Source organism: Mesoplodon bidens (assembly GCF_964165515.1).
Source record: "Mesoplodon bidens genome assembly, chromosome: 4".
NCBI lineage: Eukaryota > Metazoa > Chordata > Mammalia > Artiodactyla > Ziphiidae > Mesoplodon > Mesoplodon bidens.
The window spans coordinates 88883904-88909868 of record NC_138160.1 but is presented as its reverse complement, the minus strand read 5'-3'; the positions used below and the strand labels follow the sequence as shown (position 1 = coordinate 88909868).

General features: G+C 40.0%; 1 protein-coding gene across 2 annotated transcripts in view; it reads left to right on the top strand.

Annotated features, from left to right (window-relative positions):
• The window catches only part of EFNA5 (ephrin A5), a 278081-nt gene that overhangs the window by 218840 nt on the left and 33276 nt on the right, over nucleotides 1–25965 (top strand). For both annotated transcript variants that reach the window (XM_081230590.1, XM_081230589.1), the window contains exon 2: nucleotides 12231–12523. In XM_081230590.1, the coding sequence (XP_081086716.1) occupies nucleotides 12231–12523 (293 nt within the window). The remainder of the gene's footprint in view (nucleotides 1–12230; nucleotides 12524–25965) is intronic.

Sequence of the window (25965 nt, the reverse complement as noted above, 5' to 3'; positions counted from 1 at the left end):
TAATAGTAAGTGGTGCAAAACCATTTTTATGTGATGAACCAAAGTACCTTTGTTCCCAGCTCCCCAGTCTTGAGCCACAGGCCACCAGTAAATGTGTGCATAAAATGACAGTTTTATGTATTCCGGTGTTAACAAAGGTACCTCACGGTCTGTTTTGTCCCCAGAATGCACTTAATATGATTTTTGAAAGGCAGTGTCATATTCTGTTTTAATTTCCAGGGTGGAGGAAGGGTAAAATGGAGTATGTGACTTTTCTGTAACACTCTTCATTCTATCTTTGGGCGAAAGCCTTGCTGAAACAGTGAGATAACAGTTGCTGGGTGAGAATACAGTCATTTTCGTGGTGCTATGAGTTAATTTCAGGGGTGAAACTATCCTTACGTAGGAATATAATGTGCCTTCTCCCCTCAGACCAGCCGCTTGCTCAGAACAGCAGGTGGATATTGAGTGTCCCCCCTGCTCCAGGGTATTGTGGGGTGCCCGCAGTGGCTTAACTCCACTCTCTTGCCTCCTTTACTCCCTTCCTTCCTGGCCATTGTTCCCTTATTGTTGTTCGATAATTCTTTATGTCTCTGAATCCCTGGCAGTGATGTAATTCAATAGCACCCACCCCCAAATCTACCATTAATTAACTTTTTAAAAAAATTAATTAATTTAATTAATTTATTTATTTTTGGCCGCATTGGGTCTTCGTTGCTGCGTGCGGGCTTTCTCTAGTTGCAGCGAGCGGGGGCCACTCTTCCTTGCGGTGTGCAGGCTACTCATTGCGATGGCTTCTCCTGCTGTGGAGCATGGGCTCTAGGTGCGTAAGCTTCAGTTGTTGTGGCTTGCGGGCTCTAGAGTGCAGGCTCAGTAGTTGTGGCACACGGGCGCAGTAGTTGTGGCTAGTGGGCTCTAGAGTGCAGGCACAGTAGTTGTGGCGCATGGGCTTAGTTGTGGGATCTTCCCAGACCAGAGTTCAAACCTGTGTCCACTGCATTGGCAGGCAGATTCCTAACCACTGCGCCACCAGGGATGCCCCATTAATTAACTTTTAAACTGCCTATATTAGTCTGCTTAGGCTGCAGTGACAAAATACCATAGACTTGTTGGCTTAAACAACAGAAATCTAGTTTCTCACAATTCTGGAGGATAGATGTCCCAGACCAAGGTCCAGCAGTGTCAGTTTCTGGTAAGGGCTCTCTTCCTGGCCTGCAGAGGCACATGAAGGGAGAGTGGAGAAGGGGAGAGGGGGCACTGGTGTCTCTTCTTGAAGAACACCAATTCTGTTGGGTTGGGCGCCCCCCCCTTATGATCTCATTGAACCTTAATTTCCTCCATATCTGTCTTCAAACACAATCACATTGGGGCTTCAACATATGACTTGGGGGTGACAAATTCAGTCCATAATACTGCCCAAATAAAAGAAAACAAACCCCTAAAATAGAGAACCATAACATGACATGAACTTTGTAGCGGTTAGTAAACTTTTGACCTGACACTCTGCGCTTCCTCCGCTGGCAATGGCCCACGTGAACACACTCTGATGACAGTTGCAGGGGAGAGTTGAGAAGTCCCAGGAAAAAGCCAAAGGAAGACTCTCAAATACCTGTTTGCCTTCCCACCTTCCAACAGTAGAGGGATGGGAGGGGAGATTTCTAACCCCCGGAAATGTCCAAGGACAAGGGGTTGGTTCTAGTCTTTTTCTACAAAGATTTGAGCTACTATTTGGTAGCTTTGAGGTGACGAGGAAGTTGCTTTCTTCTCGTGATCCTGGCCTGAGCAACAAAAGCCGGATATCCTGACAGGAGAGGCACAGTCTGTATCCCTAGGACTCCTGTGAACTGGGGCAAACCCTGGGCATACCGCAGCCTGGTCTAGTCCTAACCTGAGCAGAAGGGAGCCTCAGAACCAGAAGATTCTCAGCACTGCCAGCTTGCCATTGCTGGGACACAGCTCAGAGCAGAACAGTGGTTGGCAGAGGCTGAAAGGGAGCCTTGGGTGTTCCTGCCAATGTGATAGGCGCTTGCAGGATTTTGTGAAGCAGTCTGATGAACCCTCTCAAATAGAGGCACCTAATGCCATTCAGCTGTGTAATTGGGATGGAAATGGGCCAATGAGAGGCGGCAGTTTGGGCTTAACCTTTGGGGAGTCTTGTTCCAGGAGACTGTATGTGGGGGGAAGAAAGAAGCATTACAAATAATAAGCTTCTCCGCTTGATTTGTAATGAATTGGTAATAAATGGCCTAGCGCTCTCCGGAAGTCTGACGATTACAGAGCAGTTCCAGCTAAGTGCACGGGACCACATCTTATTTTGATCAGCTGTAGCATAGCAAAGACATGTAATTATCATAATCTAACAATTAGCCTGGCATCACTTTCCAGTGTTTAATTACCCCAATAAATGGTAATTGAATAGAGGACTTAATGACAAGAGAAACTTTCATTCTGCGTTAGGTGCTTAAGTCATCTACTTGGCTAGGCATCATTTTCTAGCATTGCTTGAACAATAGGCCTGATTATCATTTTCCTATCTGCCGTGGGCCATTATTTTGTTTCCTGATCTTGACCTTTGTTTGTCATATTATTTAGCTGTTCTCAAAATTTGATACTGGGACCCAGGACACAGAAGGAGATTATTGGGCACTTTACAAAGTTTTTTCTGTTTTCAAACATTGTTTCTAATATCCATCAGCTACAATTTACTTTCTGGGATGTCTCTCAAGTCACCACTTCGTGCAGACACTGTGCTGAGCATTGGGGATGCAGCGATGAGTAAACACCAGCACCACCTTCAAGGAGCTCTCAGTGTAAAGAACGGAGGTCTCCATAAAAATACTAGAATAATTATAGTTCCAGTGATCTGCTCTCAGTGCAGTCCCAGTTTTTTTCGACATCTATGCATCTACCTTGAATGAATTCAATATTTTCTATGGCTCTACCCACCACCTAATTTCTAATGACTCCAGATCAATTCTCTCTCACCTTAGCCTCATGCCTGGTTCCAGGTTTGTATCCAACTGCTCACAAGGTCCTAACCATAACAAATAAAAATAACTACTTCTCCCGTGCCAATTTGCATAGAAACAGCAATAGTTTCTGCTTTGCATCCTAAAGCTTTGTATAAAACACTATTACCATTATTGTGCCCTAGCGTTGCAAGATATTTGCTTACCCTGGTCCTATGAAGATCAAAAATAAAAGAAAGCCATAAAACATTTGTTTCCTTTATTCCAGCTTGCTTTTTGTTTGTTTAACAATAAGCTAATGGACAGTAGTTCCATGCCATGTAGATCTCGAACACCCACGCGGTTTTTGAAAAGTCGGGGCCAAATTTCAGACTTAGATGGTAATGATTCCAATAGGTTATCATCATCAAGCCATAATACAAATACTTAATTTACTGCTTGTACAGCAGTACGTAAGAACTACGAAATCATTATTTGAGGTGGTTAATAGGAAGGACTTTTACTATATCTCTTTGGTTATTATTCTTAATTTTGAAACTAGGAATAACCTGAAATTCTGCTGGGTAACTCCATCCTCGTAGGATACAAAAGGGCTACATGTATGTAAGCAGTTTGGCAGGTGGCTTATTTGTTTGACTGACTCCCCACCTCCTGCATCCTCAGAACAGAATCAGTTTGTTGAATCCTGTTCTCCTAGGACAGTGGCTGGATAAGCAGGTCAGTGATTTCCCACATCTGCTTTTGGATCTGTGTGTGTGTGTTTCAGCTGCTCTGTTCCGTGTACTTGACATGATGTAAAACTCTGGATAACTTAGGGCATGACAGGCAGCTTCGTCAGGAAGCTCCTGGCCAGCAGGAGTCAAGAAGGAGCCTCTTTTGCCTTGTGGAAGTGACCTCTGTGAGGCCGTACGCTGATTGCCAGACAATAATTCTTTATTTATTTTAATCCCTTTTTGAAAACCATTTGCAGTGGTCTGCAATGTGTCGGGTGTGTGGAACTCTGCCTGCTTTGGCTGATTTAGCCGGTTGACGTTGACACATTCTTACTCCAAGCCCGAGGCCTCTTTGGGGGCTTAGAAGCAATTAGACTGTCACCCAAAGCTCCGGGTCCCTTCCTGAAGGAAAGTCTTGTTTAGGCTCCGCCAATTTAATGCTTTGTTTCCTTTGGAGCTCCTCAGTCAGGCTAATAAAACAAACTCCAAATGAGTTAAAACACTGGAGGAGAGAACATTTTGTGGGCCCTGTATTTGAAACAGGTACTCCTCCTGGGAGATATCCATTTTAAAAAGTCATTCAGCCTGATGTGACTTGAACTAGAAAAGCAATAACACAAGGTATTTGAGATTTCTATCCATCTATCTGAGATGAGTAATTAATGTTAATGGAGGAATTTTTAAACCACTTGCTTTTAAAGCACGCGCACACACACACACACACATACACAGAGAGAGAGAGAGAAAAAGGGACAGGTTAGTATACTAGACCACTAATAAATTCTAAATATCTGGCTAAGTAAATTACATCTTATTCTCATCACCAAGTTATTAAATTGAAGACAAAGCTCTCATGCTGCAGAATTTGTGATTACTATAACATTTATTTCCTTTCTTCCAACTTGCATGTGTAAGAACTTTATTCTAATTTTCATTAATGGATAAGCAGATCACCAACTCCGGGTTCTAAATGTTTTCTCAGTATCGTGTGCTTCGTTGAATGGAAGTGTGTGTTGTAGCCTACAGCCTTTCAACTGCAAAAGAATATGTAGGAAATATCTCTGAAATTCATCCTTGAGTAGGTTCTTTTTACACTTGTAAATCTTCACTTTTATGGGAATTTTAGTTGTTTCTTGGTATGTTCTAGAGCCTGGAAGAGCTGGATTGGGCTGCCTGAAGTGGTGGGTTTCGGTCATCATGTACTATACCTCATTCAGCCTTAACAACTGGCCTGGTAACAGTGAAACCGTCTATGACTCTGACTGTCTCAGAACTGGAAACAAAGGTCAATGACCAATATATTTGAAAGGTTGGCATATTTCAGCCTGTAAGAGAGAGGGAACATTTAAAATCAGCAAGTCTTTCTTCATCCCCCACTGATGCTAAGATGATTTATCTACCCCAAGTTTGATTTGCTGTTTGTATTTCTCGCTTTAACCTCTGCTGGGGGGAAAAAAAAAAAAAAGAGCATCTTCAGATTTAGGATCCGAAAGCCATAAGGCTTACATTCTGTGCTGAAGGGAATAACAGAAGGAGACAAGAAGAGACGTGTTATGCAACGCAACAGAGACTGCCATCCTGCCCATCTCCTCCCAAAACGTATTTATAAAACAAATTCTGTGTCTGTTGCTGGGCCTATTAGGCCCTTCAGGACAAATGAGAAATGCTTCTGGTTAAAAAGACATCCTATTCTGAAATTAGCCTTTAAATCTATAATAGAATTGAAAGACTGTGCTGTCAAGACATATTCACTTTAGATTTCGTTTAAAATTTGGGAGGAACCCTGAGCTGATAAATTTGCTTAATCTTTGACCATAAATCATAGCCTTCTTTTACATTTCAATTTCAGAATGTAACATAATAAGTTGCCTTGTAATGAAAGACGTGACAATGTAGTTCTGTTCAAATAGGAATATGAAAACAATCACCTCCGTGACAGATTAAAATACATTTAAAACGTCGTAATCAACTATCCAGTTCATGAGAAATAGCATTTTCATCATTGAGTCCTTTAAAACATGACATGAAAGGGGGATAAAAGTGCCTCACAGCTTCTTAACCTCTAATAAGCAGTGTCTCCTCTCAGTAACGCCGTTTCTCTATTTATGGAGTAAAGAAACTTCACTCAGGAGCTGCTTGATAAAATGCCTCAGTACATATTTCCCTGGAAGCAGGCTCTCTGCTGTGCCAGCAACATATGCTGAGGGCCAATTTAGAACGTTTTAAATATGCACCGTGCCCTTCCTTTTCCAGCTACTAAAATGAAACGCATTTTGGCTTTAGCAAATGAGGGATGGAATGAGAGGAGGAACACTGCAGGGAAAAGTGGCTAAAGATGAACTCAGAGAAGGATGATGATGATGGTGCTGCTCCGCTGCAGCCTCAACCCAGGGCACTGCCTGTGTGTCCTGTGAACTCGACCTCCCAGCTGTCAGTCTCCACAGCACGAGAGCATATGGTGATAGAGGAGGAAGTAAGGTCAATGATGTGAAAAACTATCCATTGAGAAAGAAAGCTAGGTGATGTCTCCTTGCCAAAACAAAGAGGAACCAAGGTCAGAGTAGAGAACTTCCACTTGAGGTCAAGGACTGGAGTGTTCAAGTACTGGATGTCCCCAGTGGAGCGACCCAAGTTTGAAAATAAATTAGTTAGTTAGGAGCAGAGTTAACTATGGTCATGAAACAATGTTTTGGTCCCCGTCTCAGTAGAAACTTGGGGGCACATTATTGATAACTAAATGCAAAGACAGCCTGTCAACTCTTTTTTTTTTTTAATAAATTTATTTATTTATTTTTGGCTGTGTTAGGTCTTCGTTGCCGCCCACGGGCTTCCTCTAGTTGTGGCGAGCGGGGGCTACCCTTTGTTGCGGTGCGCGGGCTTCTCAGTGCAGTGGCTTCTCTTGTGGAGCACGGGCTCTAGATGCACGGGCTTCAGTGGTTGTGGCACACGGCCTCAGTAGTTGTGGCTCGCAGGCTCAGTAGTTGTGGCACACAGACTCAGTAGTTGTGGCGTGTGGGCTCAGTAGTTGTGGCACACGGGCTCAGTAGTTGTGGTGCACAGGCTTAGTTGCTCTGTGGCATGTGGGATCTTCCCCAACCAGGGCTCGAACCCGTGTCCCCTGCATTGGCAGGTGGATTCTTTTTTTTTTTTTTTTTTTTTTTTTTTCAGTATGCGGGCCTCTCACTGTTGTGGCCTCTCCCGTTGCGGAGCACAGGCTCCGGACGCTCAGGCCCAGTGGCCATGGCTCACGGGCCCAGCCGCTCCGCAGCACATGGGATCCTCCCAGACCGGGGCACGAACCCGTATCCCCTGCATCGGCAGGCGGACTCTCAACCACTGCGCCACCAGGGAGGCCCTGGCAGGTGGATTCTTAACCACTGCGCCACCAGGGAAGTCCCAGACAGCCTCTCAACTCTTACTTCACCTCTGTCATCTTGATTTCACTTGAATTCCAATACCCAATCCATGATTCACTTTCTCCAGACAGGTTATATAAGGAGAGAGATATTAATAGTAGTTTAAATTTATAATAAAAACTGTATTTAGTTGTGGAATGTCATCAGGTAAACACTGAAGACAAACTAAGACAAAAACACATGTCTGCATAGAGACTTTGTAGCTCACATCCCACCTTTAGTTGTTTTTTTGCTATTGGTAGCCCCAAACTGTATTTTGTATCCAACCCTCCAGGCAGCCTCTGGGTCATCAAAACAATCATAAAGTGCATCATTCATTTTCAATAGTTGAATTGATTACAAAGAATTAGTTGCTGTACTGAATTTTATTCTTCTTAATTAATTAAAATGACCCTTTCACAATATATATGACATTCTCAACCAGCCTACTGCCACATTTTGATAAATGTACACAATGTGTTCTTGTCATAACAGGATATATATATACTATTATATGTTATATGGAACACTGACCTGAGTAGCCATGCAACCCAGCGGAGGACAAGGGCCATCACTGTATGCATATGAGATGTTTCCTGGCACTTGGGACTTGTATTGTGAGAACACAGGCAGAGCGGTAATCATTTTACTCAAACACAGTCACTTTGCTAAGTGTGGCAACCATGCCTGCTTTTACGTCGTAAACCACTGTGATAATTTAGTAGAGATTGTATTGTAATTATTGTTGGCATGTTGGTATGCAGCCAGAAATTCCTACAGTTCGTAATATGCAGTGGTTTCAGAGAGGTAGAGAACCACAGATACAGTAGATGGAATTAAAGATTAGGAGTAAAGAGGGGACATTTATAAGAAAATTTCCCAGAAATTTACAAATGTGTCAAAGCAGTGGCGGGCTACCCATGAGATTTGTAAATATTGGCATGTGGAATCATTCTTCCTAGAGGTGAATTTGCTCATTTAATACGAACTAAAGCTCGTGAAAGTGTCCTGATGGGGAAAAAAAAAAAAAAAAAAAAGTTCTCTTCTTGTGAATGGCTACGGAGCCTAACAGCACTTTATCCTGTGAAAGGTTGGAACGACGTGCATGAGTCAGGAGCTAACCCTGTGATCTGAGGCTTATTCAGATGTTGAGGCACCCTTCCGCTTTCAGTGCAGGAGTTTAGGATCAACCTAGTGAGGAAGAGAGAAGGGCCAGGACCCCTTGCAGCAGACGTTCCTAGAAGATCAGTGTAAACAGGATGAGGGGAATTACAGTCAGTAAAGCTTTGGGCCGTTATGATTAGGAGGAAAGTATATATGCTTCAGAAGCCATCAGACTGGGGTTGAAATCCTAACTCTGCTACTTATTTCCTGTGGAAAAAAATTGAACTAAGTGGATAACAACTTCTCTGAATGTCATTTTCTCATTGGTATAATGAAACTAATTATAACTACCCAATAAGGATTTCATGTGACAACAGATGTTAAGCCATAAAATAGCAGATCCTGGACATGGCAAATATTTGTTGCATCAGTGAATGTAGGAGAGAACTGAAACCCCATCAAGAATTGGGGGCTTCCCTGGTGGCGCAGTGGTTGAGAGTCCGCCTGCCGATGCAGGGGACGTGGGTTCATGCCCTGGTCAGGGAAGATCCCACATGCCGCAGAGCGGCTGGGCCCGTGAGCCATGGCCGCTGAGCCTGCGCGTCCGGAGCCTGTGCTCCGCAACGGGAGAGGCCACAACAGTGAGAGGCCCGCGTACCACAAAAAAAAAAAAAAAAAAAAGAATGAGAATCATCCCTCTGGCGAAATACAGAGTGGACCTAAGAACTTGACTTTAGCAATTAAATCTCAGTTCTGAGGTCAGGCTGCTTGGGTTTGAATTCTGCCTCCACCTTTTATTATTCCTGTCACACTGGGCATGTTGCTTGACTTCTTAATCTCAGTTTCCTCATCTCTAACTGGGTGTACTAATAGTGTCTATTCTGTGGCGTTGTGATGGAGATTAAATTGAGATAATGAATGTAACGTAATAACCACTCAATAATATTAGCCATACATATGTGCTTCTTCACAGTAAGGCCAGAAAAGAATGATTCAGTGTGACTTCGTAGTCAAAGAGCGTAATTTGGGATAGTCTTAGACTGTCTAACTCTCAACCTTTCTTTGGATTGTACTTAGCTACATTATGCAGATGCCTTTTATGAGTTCCAATTGGTCACTGTTTTTATGTTCACATTGTCCATTCTTTGAAATTTACATTAGTAAAATAATTTATGCAAATTGAATATCTGAAACAGAAGTGCAAGTTGATTCTATGGTAAATCATAATCATTTCTTTGTCATGTGCATAGAAGGGTATAAGCGTTAATTGCTGGGACAATCTCATGTTTAAAATTGGCTCCACAGTGATTCACTTAACACCCCACACAAAGTAAATTGTCACCAGAAAAGGATAACTGGTCAACCCAATGTAAAATGGGTCTTCAGTCTCATGGTTTGCTTTATTAAAATTATAGCAGAATTAACAGGGATAAAAGCTTAGAAAAAGGGTAGCTAAACTTGAGGCACCAAAAACCTGTGACAATTTGTAGAATAAAGCAATAACCGAATGGGTCCAGACAGTGGCAGTTTTCTTAATTTTCACTTTTAAGCAGTATCCAGTGCCAGTAGAAGCTAAGATGAGTGGCACTTAGGGAAAGGAAAAACTTCCCCCTTGAATGTCTTTAAAATCTATAATAATAATATAATAATATAAAGTGCATCTGGGCATTGCCTTCTGCTGCAGTTCTTGTCTGGCTCTCAGCCAGAACTGTCAGCCTACTCTGAGTGCTGATGATTCACATCCCAGCACCCTTTTATCTGAACGTTGCAGTGTCTTTTCTTTGTACTTTGGCAGTGATGTTACCTTGATGTTCAAAAATCTCTTAAAAGCAACACAGGCTTTCCTTGTATCTTGACAAATCGTTGTCTGCCAGTAATGAAGAAAAAGAAAACCTGGTTTCGTCATCACTGTAGATATAAGGAAATAAATACTTCTGAGGGTTTGTTTTTAAAAATGGTTATGTATTTTGAGATCCTCTAACTGAGAAGTGATCTGATCATCTTTCCTTATTTCTCTTGAATAAATCAACATGCTGCTTTTCAAAAGCACAGATCAAGTGGAGTTTCTGGGGATCATTTGATATTTGAGGACGGACAGAATTTAGGATTTTTATATGATTTCCTTTCTTCTGGGATTTTTAAAACGGGAAACCTGGGGATTATTTTTATTTCTGTTGTATGCTCTTACTGCCATTGTTTAAAAAGTAATACTTTGTTACTTACCTATTTTAATATATCCTGTTAATAGTAACAGTGCTTTATATTCACGTATGCTTTTCATACATTTCCTCATCTGAGGCTTGAAGCAGCTGTGTGAGGTCAGCAAGGAAGATTCTCATTATTATTCTACTTCACATATGAGGAAACTGAGGCTCAGGATGGCTTATGACTCTCCTACTCAACCAGCAGCAGATCTGGTTCTACTCACTCAAAATAAGTAGCTCTTCCACTTTTACCACGGTGTATTTCAGAAGGGAATCTCGACTTTGTCAATGAATATTTAGCATCCAGAGCAAAGGTAGTATTCACAACAACCTGTCAGAGGTCCTTGTTATGTGTGGGTGCTGCATTTTAAGGAGAACACTGGGAAACTAGAAGATGTGAAGAGGGTCAAAATACTAGTATGATGAGGAGTCTGGAAACTATACCAGAAATAACCAAAGGAATCAGGATTTTCAAGTCTGGAGAAAGGAGGATACAGAGAGAGATACAGCTGACATCTCCTAATGTTTTATGTACTACCTGGTGGAAGAGGAATTAGATTTGCTCTTTGTAATTTCAGGCAGCAGAAGTAGGATCACTGGATGGAAATTACACAGAAGTGGATTTATGGTCAATATAAGAAGAAACTTGCTAACATTTAGAGATGTCCAAAGATAGAATAGACTAGCTCACCGTCACTGGGAAGTGTTCTCCCTGAGACTGTCTGACTTGAAGATTTTATGACTTTATGGGCATTGTATTTCAGCAGTGACATAGTTTTGTGATGACCCTCCTAAGGGCTCAGAGAAGAATTTCCTCACCAGCTAAAAACAAAGGTGTTTTGTAGGCTTTTCCACTCTGATTTTAGAAAGTTGTGTACATAACAATTCCTGTTTCACACACCACTGGGTCCTGGGAAAAACTGTTCAGTTGATGCGGAAAGGCACATTAGTTAAAACAAATAAGCAAAACTTTTTTAAGATAAGAATTGAAGCAGACACTGTGATGTGGGCAGTGGTGTGTTTGTGTGCACACATTTTAACTCTTTCAGGATGAAGTGGCCGTGGTTTTGCTGTTTTCATCTGACTTCTTACTTTCTCTACCCCTCAGTCCAGCCCTAGAACACAACCTATGAAAGTGAAAGAAATGGACAGAAAAGTCATTCGACCTAGATGGTTTCAATTTAATAGGGAAAGGGAGAGGGCATCAAAACAGAGATTGGCTAAAACGAGTTTGTGACAAAAGCAGATTTACTAAGGGAAACACCTAACTAGGATCCTAAGTCTTGGTTCCAGGTCTAGCTCAGTGGCTCATTGCTTCATCATTATGCCTTTGGGTTTTATTTTCCTCTAGAGTGGAAGTGTTGTTCTAGGAATTTTCTTTTCAGCTTTAAAATTTTATGATTCTAATTCTCTCAATTTTATCACTCTAATTGTCCACAGTTGCATAGGAAATTAAGAATGGTCTCAGTTATAACAAAAACAATTCATTTATTCTTTAAATTTCTTACTCATTTATTCAAAAACATTTATTAAATGAAACACTATTTTAGAAATATGAAAACTCTGATTTTAACAATGAAAGGAAAACAGCAAATCAGTACCTTTAATACTTAAAATGAAAGTGAAGCACTCCGTTGGTAGGGTACTTTGAAACAACGGTAATAGCATTCCTCTGTAAAATGGCATGCTGTTATTTAGATTTGGAACAGCAACAATTCAAACCATGCCTCAAATCATATGGCACCAAATAAAAACTTACTATAATAAATCTTTAGCCTGAGCGTTATTAATGGGTTCAACCACTGATTCCAAGCAGGAAGCTGCCTTTCCTCTATGAATAATCCTATCTTTTTCTTCTTCCAACAGATTTCAGAGGGGTGACTACCACATTGACGTCTGTATCAATGACTACCTGGACGTGTTCTGCCCTCACTATGAGGACTCAGTCCCGGAAGATAAGACTGAGCGTTATGTCCTCTACATGGTGAACTTTGATGGCTACAGTGCCTGCGACCATACTTCCAAAGGGTTCAAGAGATGGGAATGTAACCGGCCTCACTCTCCAAATGGACCACTGAAGTTCTCTGAAAAATTCCAGCTCTTCACACCCTTTTCCCTAGGATTTGAATTCAGACCAGGCCGGGAATATTTCTACATCTGTAAGTATACAAAGATTTATCATGTTGTAGGGCAGCTGTAAGAACCCAGACTGATTTTTTTGCCGTGCTTCAGAGAACTGCAGAGTGCTGGACTCTGCGTTATAGATGTCTCCTTGTACATGCATACATCAGGATCCCTAGATACATTAGCTGGGAATTGAGAGCACAAATTAGATTAAACACACAGCGCCTCTCCCCCTATGAAATTGCGTGTCAGCCTGTTCAGTGAACCACTGCTGACTTGTATTTCTTTTAAATGAAAATTGCTACCAAAGCTCAGGAAAAGAAAAAGAGATTCCTGAAAAAAGAATTAAAGGAAATAATTAGATTTACATAGCTTGGAGTCATTGGATTTCTCATTCAGGTGTCAGCAATATCCTTTCAATCATCCACATTTTCAGTTGGAGAAAGCCAAAACTCCTGCAAATGTCAGCAAGCTGATGATAAATACTCTCTTTGCACCAAGGAGAAAAGACAATTATTAAGAGCAGCTGTGTCTTTAAACAGGAAAGAGTGTGAAGAAGTATCTTGGTTTTTTCTCCATCTTACACACCATCACTTCTTCAGGCATCATACTGGTCATGTATTCTAGGTAAATGCTTCTCAAACTTCACTGTTATAACGCAGATTCTGATTCAGGGGGCCTGGGGTGGGGCCCGAGATGTGGTATTTGGAAAGCTCCCCAGTGATGTCACTGCTGCTGGGTCTATGGACCACAGTTGAGTTAGCAGGGTTATAGGAAATACCTAATTTAGGCAGCTTGCTGTGTATCTGGACTTGCGTTTAACTAGTATCAGATAGTTAAGCTATCTGGCCTTTCCCACGTGTTTTGACTGTCAGCTGAAGGAGTTAAATGTTAAAAGTACTTTGTTCAAAAGTACATTTACTAAAAAAAAAAAAAAAAAAAAAAAAAAGTACATTTACTGACCAGCTTATCACGAAATTTGGGGGATTGCAAGAGGAAAAGACACTCCCTGTCCTCAAGGAGTGACTGTCTAGTGGGGAGCAGACATTTAAGTAGGCAGTGAAATTGGAAATAGACAGTTGCTGAGTGCCGATGCGTGCAGGGAGCCGTGGGAATGTAGGGGAGGTTGGACCTCACCTGCTTGGAAGAATCAGGAAGTGCAGAGCCTCCCAGTGTGCTGAGCTGCTTGCTCGTCCGCCTGCCAGGCAAACGAGATTAAGAACGTTCCTGGTTTTCTGATTCATTTCTTCAATCCCAGTGTCCTCCCCCACCTCTCCTCACCCACATGTTTTAAGTCTACAAGGATTTCCAGCTCCTCGTCTTCTCCAGAAAACAGAGTTTTCTAATAAGCCAGATTTCCCCATCACAAGGGCACTCTCACTTCTATTGGAATTGAATTTAAAAAGGAAATTGAACAGCACCAGTTTTATTATTTCAGTACATATTTCAGTCGTTAGTCATGAAAAAACATGTAAAAGCCTTGACAGTATCTCACGTTCGATCCATAAAATAAGAAAAGGAATATTGAGTCCCGAGGATGGAGGAAACACTAGCATACAGTGAATTCACATGTTCTCAGGCAGCAGGCTCTTGCCTTTTGCTGATTTTTTACTTTGTGAAAGAATCTCATTCAGCAAAGGAGAAAAAGGAAAAAGGAAGACTTCAGCTGTGAGACAGAGACTCATTAATTGCCTAACTCTAAAATATCATACTGATGTAAGAGGAAATTATTGCCAGTTTCAAAATTTTCACATGGTTTCTTGGATTAACAAACAGCAACAAAAGCAAAAAGCAAAAATGAATAGAGGGCACTAAGATGGGAAACATACTCACCAGCTAACTAGTTGATTGCATGATTATTAGAAATTATAGAATCCATTGAGGTTCATAAGCAAGATGTTCTTATTCAAATACACCCATAGTGCTTATGACTGGTTTTTCCTCATTTGTGGTTAAATTCAATATTTCACTAAAAATCATTATGTGTCTTCTATAACATTCATTTAACGGAGTCATTTAACTGTCAAGGGCTCCTGTCAAAGTAATTGTTCAAAATATCAAGAGCTTTTTGCTGTTCAGCTGAGTTTAACCTGAATTACTTCTTTTAATGAAAGGTAAAATAGCACAAAATTAGCGGCAAAAAGACGTTCATTTACAAGAAGCGCAGTGGCCTGGTCATCGGTTAAATTGAATTTTCAACCATGTTTTAGAACCATAAGAGCATCCTTCCCTGTTTTTTTAGTGGGGAAAGGGTTTCCTCTCTTCCTTTCACTGCTGAGAGTGGACACCTTACAGACATTTCATATACTGTGGTCATAATTAAACTAAAGGATTCTTAGGGGAGAATTGGCCCTCAGTTGAATTTTCCTCTTTCCTAATGTGCATGGAATGAACAAGATGATTGGGAAATGGCTCTTTTCGCACTCATTACATTACACGGAGCCCTACTGCTGATCTCAGGAGCCAGCCTGACTGCCCACTTGTCAACTTTATAAAATGTCCTTACTAGGCCAGGGGTATATTTCAGCTCCTCAAGGCCTTAAAATCTCTTCCAAGTTTTCCAAGAGAAGAATGAAAGCTATAGCTTTTTGACGGTCCTGCTTCAAGGTGCCGGAGGAAGGCTTAAGCTCAGGGGTGACTGCAGAGGACCGAAAGTCAGATACAAGCTTGAACTGGGGGTGGGGAGGGAAGAGGAATAGTTCATAACAGGAAGTCCACCTCATCACTTAGACTCAGGACACAAATCGGAGTGTTCTTATCAAGTTCTGCTTTATCTTCAGCGAGCTTTATTTCCTTCTTAATTTCTCCAAGTTATACAAAATTAAGAAAATACAGTAGTTGGAAATATCTCATGAAGTTTCCTGTTTACATTAAAAATAAAATACCATTCACGATTCTAGATCCTTTATTTGTCTCAAGAACGACTCTATGCCATGTCTTCCTTTCCTTGGGAACAGGCAGTGTACTAAGCTGTTGGAATTGCCGATTATCGGTCAGGCAGACTGAGCCCATCCTCTCTATCTGACAGATACTGTTTTTAATCTACAGGAGTCATTTTGGTAAGAGATTGGCATACTAAAATAACTAGAGAAGGTCGGTGGTTTTTCTACCAGTGATAGATTTGCAGAACTGCCCGTCTAATAGATTATGGCAGGAGTCATTTATATAGACTTCCTAAGGCAAAGAGTTATTTTAGAAACTTCAAAAATTCTCATTTTAGAAATGATTCTCAAAAACATTAACCTAATGAGGACATGTTTGAAAGAAGTTTTGTGTCGTTATTTTTAATTTTATTTATTTATTTATTTTTGGCTGCATTGGGTCTTCGTTGCTGTGCACGGGCTTTCTCTAGTTGTGGAGAGAGGGGGCTACTCTGTTGCCGTGCGTGGGCTTCTCATTGCGGTGGCTTCTCTTGTTGCTCTGGAGTGCAGCCTCAGTAGTTGTGGCTTGCAGGCTCTAGAGCGCAGGCTCAGTAGTTGTGGCTCATGGGCCTAGTTGCTCCGTGGCGTGTGGGATCTTCCCGGACCAGGGCTCGAACCCGTGTCCCCTGCACTGGCAGGCGGATTCTTAACCACTGCGCCACCAGGAAAGCCCTGTGTCGTTATTTTTAAATCAGAAGATGCAAAGGGGAATAAATAAGGGCACCATAAGTTATCTTCGTAAGTTAGTAGAACTGCTGATTTTGAATGTCCTCTTCTGTAAAGTAAGGAAAACTGAGTCCTGGGCCCTTCTCTTGACCTAACGAGGTATATGATTTTGGATAAATCATCTAATCTCTCTGGGTTTCTATTTCCACATCTGTAAAATAATGAGGTTGCAGTAGATGATTTCAAACTTTCTTGGAGCTTTAATATATTTTATCATAGGGTCTGCACACTAGGGTAGAGTTAACATCTGTGAAATGGCCCAGCCCAAAGCCTTACTTAGTAGATGTTCAATAAATGCCAGTTAAAGGGATATTTTTAAGGAAAATGGAGAGTGGAGCAGCATATTAGAATTATTGAACTAGTTCTACATTGGCCACCTGATCCACGCCACCATCATCCATTTTCTTGACTAGCGTGGCAGGCTCCTATCTGTTTCCCCTCCTCATGTCACTTCTCTGTCAAAGCCCTCCAGAGACTTCTTGTCTCACCAAGACAAAATCCAAAGTCTCTAACCTGTCAAACAAGGTCCCCGGAGACAAGTCCTCTTCTCTTCCCCACCCTCAGTCTCTTGGACTTCTCCTCCTACCACCTCTGCCTATTGTCTCTATTCTGGCCACCCTGTCCCCCTCGTTCATCATACCTGCCCAGCGCCCCCTGACATCAAGGCCTTGGTTCTTTATCTTCTCTCTGCCTGAGGTTCTCACTGGCCCAGGTATCCACATCCCTTGCTCTCACTTGCTTTATGTTGGGCCAAAAAATATCTTTATCTGAGAGGCTCTTCTGACCTCCCTATATAAAGATAATATCTGTACCATTCTCTACACTCTTAACTCTGCTTTATTTTCATTCAAGTACTTAATCACATTATATATTTATGGTGGTTTGTTCATGGCTATTTCTGCTGTATGCCCTCTATTATATTGTTTGGCATGTAGTAGATGATCAATAAGTAAGGCTCACTAGTGTTTATGTGGCACTCACTCTGTTCCAGGCACTGTTCTAAATACCCTACGGTTCTCAAAACAGCACTGTGAGGTACTGTTCTTATTTCCCATTTTACAGGTGGAGAAACTGAGGCACAGAAAAGTTAGGTAACTTGAAAAAAGTTCACACAAACAAGAAGTATGTAGCTAATCTGAGAAGAAATTGAGTAAACAACTAAAAGGAAGTGAAGAGATAAGGTCCTAGGTCTTATATGCTTAAAAAGAAAAAAATGTATTTTGTATTAAAAAAAGATTACAAATTATTAGCACTACTGTTTAGAGAATATTACTTTATAAACTCTACTGGAACCCCAAATCAGGTAGTGCAAGATACATTTTAAACACATTTTTACGTTTTCAGCTCTCCAAAGGATACTCTTCCATCCCAACTGTATCTTCCCAGATGGTTGACCTTTTTAATACAATAACTTCAGAAAAGTTCTACTTTCAAAGAAATTCTTCTTAAATCCACTGAATAGTCAGCATCCAGACTAAATTATGATTGCACACTCAATTCAGGAAACGAGTGCTTTTTAATGAGAGACCTACAATAAGGAAGACAGATGTCATTTTTTAAAAATGATACTAAAAAGGCAGAGAATTCTTCTAGCATTTGCCACATCTAAGGTATAGCTGATCTCCTTCAAAAGAAGATACTTGGAGTAAAGATAGTTTATAGTCATAGTGCTCAGATGGAATCCAGGAGTTTCTGGGAGATTATTAGGGAATACTCTTCCTAAGCTTATTGGCAAGTAAACTTGAATACCCATGATGCTTTAGTTTTACTCCGTCATAATTGACATGGTGATGTAAGTATGGAGCTGGAAAATGTCCATTTCCTTGAAGTTAGAATTAATCCTAAAAAATCTCATCAATGAAAAGAACTTTCAAGGAGCTGAAACTTTCTGCTCCAGTCTTTTTGGTATACATATTTTTTTTAATTAGAAAGAAAATCATGAGGACAGTTTATGTTTCTGTGGGCATCATTCTTCAGTGCATACTTGAATGTATGTGGTTAACTGCTAATTCTCTGCTTTGTATACTTTAAAACTTACAGTCTTAAACTGTGAAGTAATTTTAATATCTACTACACAGTTTTTAAAACTGACAAAATAAGAAACCTAAATTCTGAAGAGATATCTTATTGAAATGATCAAGATCAGCTTCAGAAACCATTTGATTGTATAAGATGGTTACTGAGTATCCTTTAAGAAGTGTAAGAATATTCAGTAAATCCAGAGAATACTAATATAAAGAAAGTGCTTCACTTGCCAACGGGATATGTTCCAAAAGCTTATTTACAGGTGAGTTGTTTGGAACTTAGAGTGCAGTTTCTCACACAAGTGTTTCTAAAATCAGTCAAGCTCTCTATAATGTGGAAAATTTGCTTAACCATAATGTTGATTTAAAACTGTATATTTTAAGTGAAAAAAATAGTAGAAAACAGCACATAGAAGAGTTGTTGAGTATTTGTTGAATGAATAAACACTGTAATAGTAAACCAAATAGAAAAAGCAATTAAAATTTTTCTTAGATGATACTGTTTGAGACAAGCAGATAAATTAGAAGCATTAGGTTTTGCTGCACCCACTGCAGCAGTTCCCTAGTTTCTTAGTAACATTTTTTGCTCATATGCTGGGGATTATATCAAAGGAGAGCGGGATACATTGCATCAAAGGAGAGAGTGGATCATGGTTTAAAAAAAAGGCACAGACTCTGGTGAATGCACCTTTGGGCTCAAATCCCTCATCTATACTCTTAATAGCTATGTGACTTTGGGTAACTTAACCTCACCAAGCCTCACTTTCTTCATCTGTAAAATGGGTATATAATAATAGTTTATTATCACAATCTTTCTTATTTCCAAGGCTCAATTAAAGAAATATTTTTAAAGGACCAATTGACCACCAAAAAGATAACTTCAATAATCGACATCCCCCAAATTTTTCACCCTTTCAAGTTACAGCAACTTGAATAGCCCTGATTGATATTTTAGTTTAGTAAAAGAAAACCTCATAAATGCCTCATAAAAATTCACGTTTTAAGCCCATGCCCTATACTGTGAAGGAATATTACGCCAGTTTTACATATGCCTAAGGAAGTCTTCATCCCCCTTTAGATGTCTGGTTTTTCAGCAGCTTACTTTAGTAATCTACATTAAGAATTATTTTGGTCTTGACAGTTCACATGAATCTGCCTTTTTTCTGAGTTGCTCTTATTGAAATAGAAGAGTATCAAAACAGCATATTTATCAAAGCAGGAGGTAATCTTTTTCATCTTTCATAGTCTTTTACTCTTGCAGGGGAGGTGACCTGTAAGTACAATGTACTTTATTAAAATGAACAACTCAATATTTGCTTCAACGTGTGTGTGCATTTTGCTTTTATTATCGAAAAATGTTTTTGATTACTGGAGTCTTATTTTAGCATTAAAGGTTCTAGCACATACTTCAGCTGAGATTCAAGGGGCTTATAACTGAAATTTCCAGGGCTGTGGTCAAATACTAATTCACCTCCTGCATTTTTTTAGGTATGTAGAGTCAGAGCATGGTACTGAGTGATGCATATTTATATTAACAGAGAAGGGAGTTGAAGGGCAGTGTTAGGAAACTGACAAATTTTAATATTTTCTAAAGTGGAAAAGAATGAATACGGCACAGACATCAAATAGTAATTGCTCAGATACAGAGTATATCTTTTCTTTTCCTTTTTTTTTTTTTTTTTGCGGTACGCGGGCCTCTCACTGTTGTGGCCTCTCCCGTGGCGGAGCACAAGCTCCGGATGCGCAGGCTCAGCGGCCATGGCTCATGGGCCCAGCCGCTCCGCGGCATGTGGGATCTTCCTGGACCGGGGCACGAACCCGTGTCCCCTGCATCGGCAGGCAGACTCTCAACCACTGCACCACCAGGGAAGCCCCAGAGTATATCTTAATTGCCAAAATTTAGGGTTTTTCTTAAGTTTAAAAAAAATTTTAACAAACAATGAAATAGTTTTTCTCTACTTAGACACTAGACGTTTGTCTGGGATTATATCAAATTTCTGTCTGAAAATAGTCATTCTATTCCCTTCGTATACTTCCAGTGGTCTTTAGTGAACCTGCAAGAATGCACCTTTTTATTTAAAGAATGAGTTTAGAGAATTGTGTCGGTTTCAAGTTGTCCATTGCCATCTTTTAGGAAAGCTTGAATGGATTTCAAGGGCTATTAAATGAAGGATAAAGAACATAAAAGAGGATATTTAGAGACTTCAGGATATTTTTCTGTGTTAACTGTAGGTTTCCCTTATGAAAATGGTTGTTTATTGCCAGGTACCCTGTTAACCTTCTGAACGGGAAGGCCGGGTGTCAGCTCAGGCACGTCTAGAGCACAGATGCTTCACCTGGTGTGTTTCACAGAGTCTGAGTGAAATCAAAGGTGGAGGAGGCATACCGCAAAAAAAAAAAAAAAAAAAAAAAAAAAAGGTGGAGGAGGCAATTAATAGGAACGAAGGATGTTTTAAAACACTTTATTATTTTTAAAATTTTGGGCAGTATCATTTGATCAAGTAGGGAGAATTTTAAAAAGAAATGCATGCCCTATTAAATGACTAAAGGATGAGATACTGTTAAAAAGAATCAGAGAAATGAATGCTGGGTTTGTGAAAAAGGAAACTGGGGCAAACATCACTGCTTAATAGATTTTGACTTCAGGACTGTTCTTAAAGTTTGCAAAGGGAGCCTTAAAACCTATTGAATAATTGGGGCTTGCTGGCAATTCATGGTGTCAGCCATAAGAAACAGAAGACTCATAAGAATTCTTCCCCTTTGCTCGAATTGTTCAAAGGCTGCCACACTCAGATAAGTTCAAAAACAAAATAATTTCTGTGTTCCTTTTAAGAGTTTAAAATGCTACATTACAAGATGGAGGGAACATGTAGAGTTCTGACCTCCTAAGGGGGAGGAAGCAATTATGTCACCTTTTGCTTCCTTTTACCCCACTGCGACTAAATGCTGATGTGGAAACAAATGAAAGGACTGTTCTTTTTAATCCCTAAATGTCAGAAGTGGCTGCATTGCTGAGAAAAAACGCACCTGATTAACTGTGTAATTTCACAGGGAAGCGGTAATTCTCAGCCTTATAAACAAGTAATGTACTAATTTGGTTTCAGAGTTAACTGAAAGCAGTTTAATGAGCTGCTGTATCATGTGTATGTGCAGTGTTACATAGAGCAGATGCCAGGAGAAATGGAAATAACATGCCAGTGACACTTGGAATAACAGTGTTTATACTCCATTGACTTTGGGTTGTCAGCGTGGGATTCTCTGTGTTTCCCTTAGTAACTTATTAAGGCAACTGTACTCCAGTGTGATGATGTCTAAGTGTCATTTTTTTGTAAATTAACACAAGCATGCACACATGAAATGCATAGTCAATCTTCAGAAAAAAATAGTATTTCCTCATATAGATGACCAAAATATTATCCATGAAGCATGCACACAGAGTGAAAGGTGACTCTGTCAACATTGTGCATGCTGGAAGAACAGTATTTTGGCCTTTCGTCAGAAGAAATACTGTTTCTACAGATTTTCCCACTCATCTATTCGTGCTCTATTTTAACAGAACGGTCGTGTAACTCTCAGTTTGAAAGTTGTCAGACAGCCTCACAGCAGGCTTATATTATCTACAGAGTTCTTTATGAGGAAATATAAATCACCACAAATGAGACTTTTCACAGCCAGAGATATGTAGAAATTTGTGTCAGTGCTTTGCTGGCTTGCTAAAAAATATCTCTAGGCTCCAAAGCTCTCTCACAACTCATCCCCACTCCCTACCCTTTTGGGAAGCAATTCTCAAAGCTTGAGATTTATGGTCCAGAGGGCTGATAGTGGCTATAAAGTTTTCTATTTTCTCTTTTCTTTAATATTAATGCAGAGAACGAGACGTTATCATTCATTATTTTAGTTCATGAGTATCCTGTGGGCTTGAAATATGGTTTCTGGGGATATGGCTCACCTCTGTTTAATGGGGGAAATATGTGGACTTTGGCAACAGGCTTCCTTCCCATCAAATATTTTTAGGCAGGTTGTAGAAAGTCCACGTTAGGAAGAGAACTTTAATAGATGGCCTATATCCAGGTTTAGTTTTAAAATTTAAAGCTTTACAAAATATTAATTCATTCTGAGCCCCAAAAGTAAAATATCATGAATTGGAGAATAGCCAGCCAGTCTATTATTGTTAGAAATTGGAATTACAATATCTTTTTCATTTTACTATTTTCAGAGATGTGCAATATTTCCAACTAGTTTTATCTACATTCATGTTAGGTAAGTTTTAGTTTATAGTTAGCACTCCCATTTACAGCCAAATCTTTAAAAACAATGTCTCTGAGTCATTAAGAAAGAATATATATTGTTTTTAATTTGAACCTGCCCAAATTTTAGTAGCTCCAATATCTGGATTCTAATGTAAACTGTCTTTTTCAGACTTTTTAAAAAATAAATTTATTTATTTATTTTTGGCTGCCTTGGGTCTTCGTTGCTGCACTCAGGCTTTCTCTAGTTACGGCGAACAGGGGCCACTCTTCGCTGCCGTACGCAGGCTTCTCATGGCGGTGGCCTCTCCTATTGTGGATCACGGGCTCTAGGCGTGTGGGCTTCAGTAGTTGTGGCTCACGGGCTCTAGAGCGCAGGCTCAGCAGTGTGGCCACGGGCTTAGTTGCTCCGCGGCATGTGGGATCCTCCCGGACCAGGGCTCGAACCCGTGTTCCCTGCATTGGCAGGCGGATTCCTAACCACTGTGCCACCAGGGAAGCCCTTTCAGACTTATTTTTAACAAAAGTTTCTCAAAGTCAATTTTCTCCCTAAATACATCATCACAGGCTCTGACTAAAATCTGAATTGATGAGGTTTCCCTGTATGTTTTGCTTTAACCATTTCAGTGGGTCCTCAGCCTTGAATTCAGAACTTCTTGCTCTATTGTAGGCCTCATTTTTAAGGAATAAATCTAAACAAGGAGAGTAAAAATAGATGCCAAATATATGACAGGTGATTTTTTTTTTTTTTTTTTTTTTTTTTTTTACTTTTAATAGATTGCTTAAAGATCTTGCTATATACACCAGGGGCAGGGGCAGTTCAGTTTGGTCAATTTTGAGACCACGTAATGAATATTGTAATGATTAAATAAAGGTCAGTTCAGAGTTTTCTGGGGGTTTTTTTTCCATAAAAAAAAAAAAGATTGTGTCGAGAGGAAGACAGTAAAGATGTGAAGTGCTGATTTGACAGGCAAGGTGGAATTCAGGTCTCAGGGCTTAGATACTATCCTAACTTTAGTGCCCAACCTGCATAGGGGAGTAAAAAAGCATCCTTTTGCTAAAGGCTTAATCATACATTGCCTGAAAACTGCTCCCCTAACAATAATGCTCCCCGTGGTAATCATAATGATGTGATTTAGCATTTATTGCAAGTTTACTATGTGCCAGGCACTGTATCAAACACTCTACTTGTTTTAACTCATTGAATTCTCATCTGTGAGGTGGGTACTGTTATTATCCCCATTGTGTAGATGAGGAAACTGAGGCTGAGAGTGGTTAAGTAACTTGCCTGAGATCCTGTAGTTTGCAGTGGAGTCAGGATTTGAACCCATGCAGTTTGATTCCAAGTCTAAACTTGTTATTCACTTGTATCATAATAAATATTTTTTATAATAAATATTTTAAAAGAAGTTAAAAGGAGAGAGATTTGAAGCACCCTTGGCAAGTGATTAGGTAAGTCCTACCTATACCCTGGAACTCAAGGCAGACCCAGCTCTAAAAATGGCTAATGTGATGTATAGAGGGATGTTTCATGTCAACCTATCCCTGAGACTCACATACTAGGATGTTCATGGATTTTTAAAACAAAGTAGAGCCCTATTGAGTGGTCTGTGGGGTCAGAACATGATGACATAATAAAATAAAAGCATGCCTGCTTCAGTTGGAATGAAGACATTTAATGATTAGTGAGACTATTGGAAGTCTGTGTCTCTTTGGTACCCTGAGTCATTTTTCAGAGGTTTAAATTTGATGAACAGAATCAGTAGCACATTGTAGGCATTGGTGGATATTACGCAAAGCCTGGTGACTGTCTCAACATCGCAGCTTGTTAACATGACACGCTGGGGATTGCCTGTTGCCTTCGCACATCCTTAAGCAGCACAGCAGCTGCAATTACTGTTTCTATTATTATTAGTTGTACTTGCTGTTGCTGTCGTTGTTATTTAAAATCCACGAGTTTTTCACAGACTTGGTTATTACACATTTTTTCAAATTCAAGAAAAAGGAGTAGAGATTCTATGAGAAGAAGAGCCACTTGGAGAACTTACAGCATTTGAAATCTTTAGAATGAGGTTCAGGAATCGCAGCAGCCAGCCGTGTGCAGCACCCAGATATTTTTTTTAACTTTTTATTTTGTATTGGAGTATAGTTGATTAACATTGTTGTGTTAGTTTCAGGTGTACAGCAAAGTGATTCAGTTATATACATGTATGTATTCTTTTTCAAATTCTTTTCCCAATTAGGTTGTTACAGAATACTGAGCAGCATTCCCTGTGCTGTACAGCAGGTCATTGGTTATCCATTTTAAATATAGCAGTGAGTCCCATTTTACAGGTGAGGAAGCCAAAGCACAGACTGGTCAAATAACTTGTCAAAAATCACACTGTCCGTGTGTGGCAATGGCCAGAGTTGAGCATCCCAACTTCAGCGTTCATGCTCTTAGCTCTTTTCCCTGAATCGCAAGTAATGTTTGGAAGCTTATTCCATAAATACTACCGATACTTATGAAAAAATTATTCTCATCTCAGAGATATAAATACCCTTTACTTCAATTTCTATTGTTTCTATATTGCCTTCAGCTTCGTTGCCATTGCTGCAGAGTTTTAGGGTGTTTGTTTTTTGCATAGGTTTTTATGATGTTTCTGTTAAGTGAAATTGCTAAATCAATAACATTTGCTGGATTATTAATCAAATAGCTGAATTTCTGGCCTTTTGATATGATGTGGTAGTTTATTAAAGTCCATTTTAGAAGATTTATTGTAGTTATTTCCTAAAATATTTATATTAAAAATGCTATACAAATCCATTTGTTAAACTTCACTTAGGCTGTCAGTACTTGTACAACATTAAATTTGTAGAAAATCTACAGTGGCTACAGAAGGATATACTTCAGTATTATGTACTATTTTCTCATTAGTCAACCCTTCAGTTCTCACTGAGCTGTGTTTACCCATCAGGCCAATGTAGCAGACACCATAGGGCAACAATAGAAAGTACTCGATGTAATTTTTTTCCTCCGGGAGCTCATAGTCCAATATGAGAAAAATGTATCCATGAAAATGATAGCAAAAAAAGGAGTAAATCACAAGATTGACACTGTCCATAAAAAAAAAAAAAAAAGAAGATTGCGTCAAAAGGAAGACGCTAAAGATGTGAAGTGCTGATTTGACAGGCAAGGTGGAATTCAGGTCTCAGGGCTTAAGATACTGTCCTAACTTTAGTGACCCACCTGCATAGGGGGGTAAAAATGCAGATTCTTGGAACCCTCTCCCAGGAAGTCTGACTCATTCAATTTTATTAGGTTGCAGTAGGGAATTTCATTTTTAACAAGCCCTCGAGAAATTTCCCCTGAAGGTGATTTCGTGCCACACTTTGGGAACATTGGCTTAAAGTGGGAGTAGATGGGTCTGAATTCAAGACATAGAAGAAGTGGGTATTGGAGGATTTGAGTGAATGGAACAGCAGCATCAGTGTTGAGAAAAGGCAGTCTTTGTTATATGAATATTTGTTTAAACTGGGGAACTCTGGTCAGAGAGAGACCATGCTAGTCCTAGTCTAC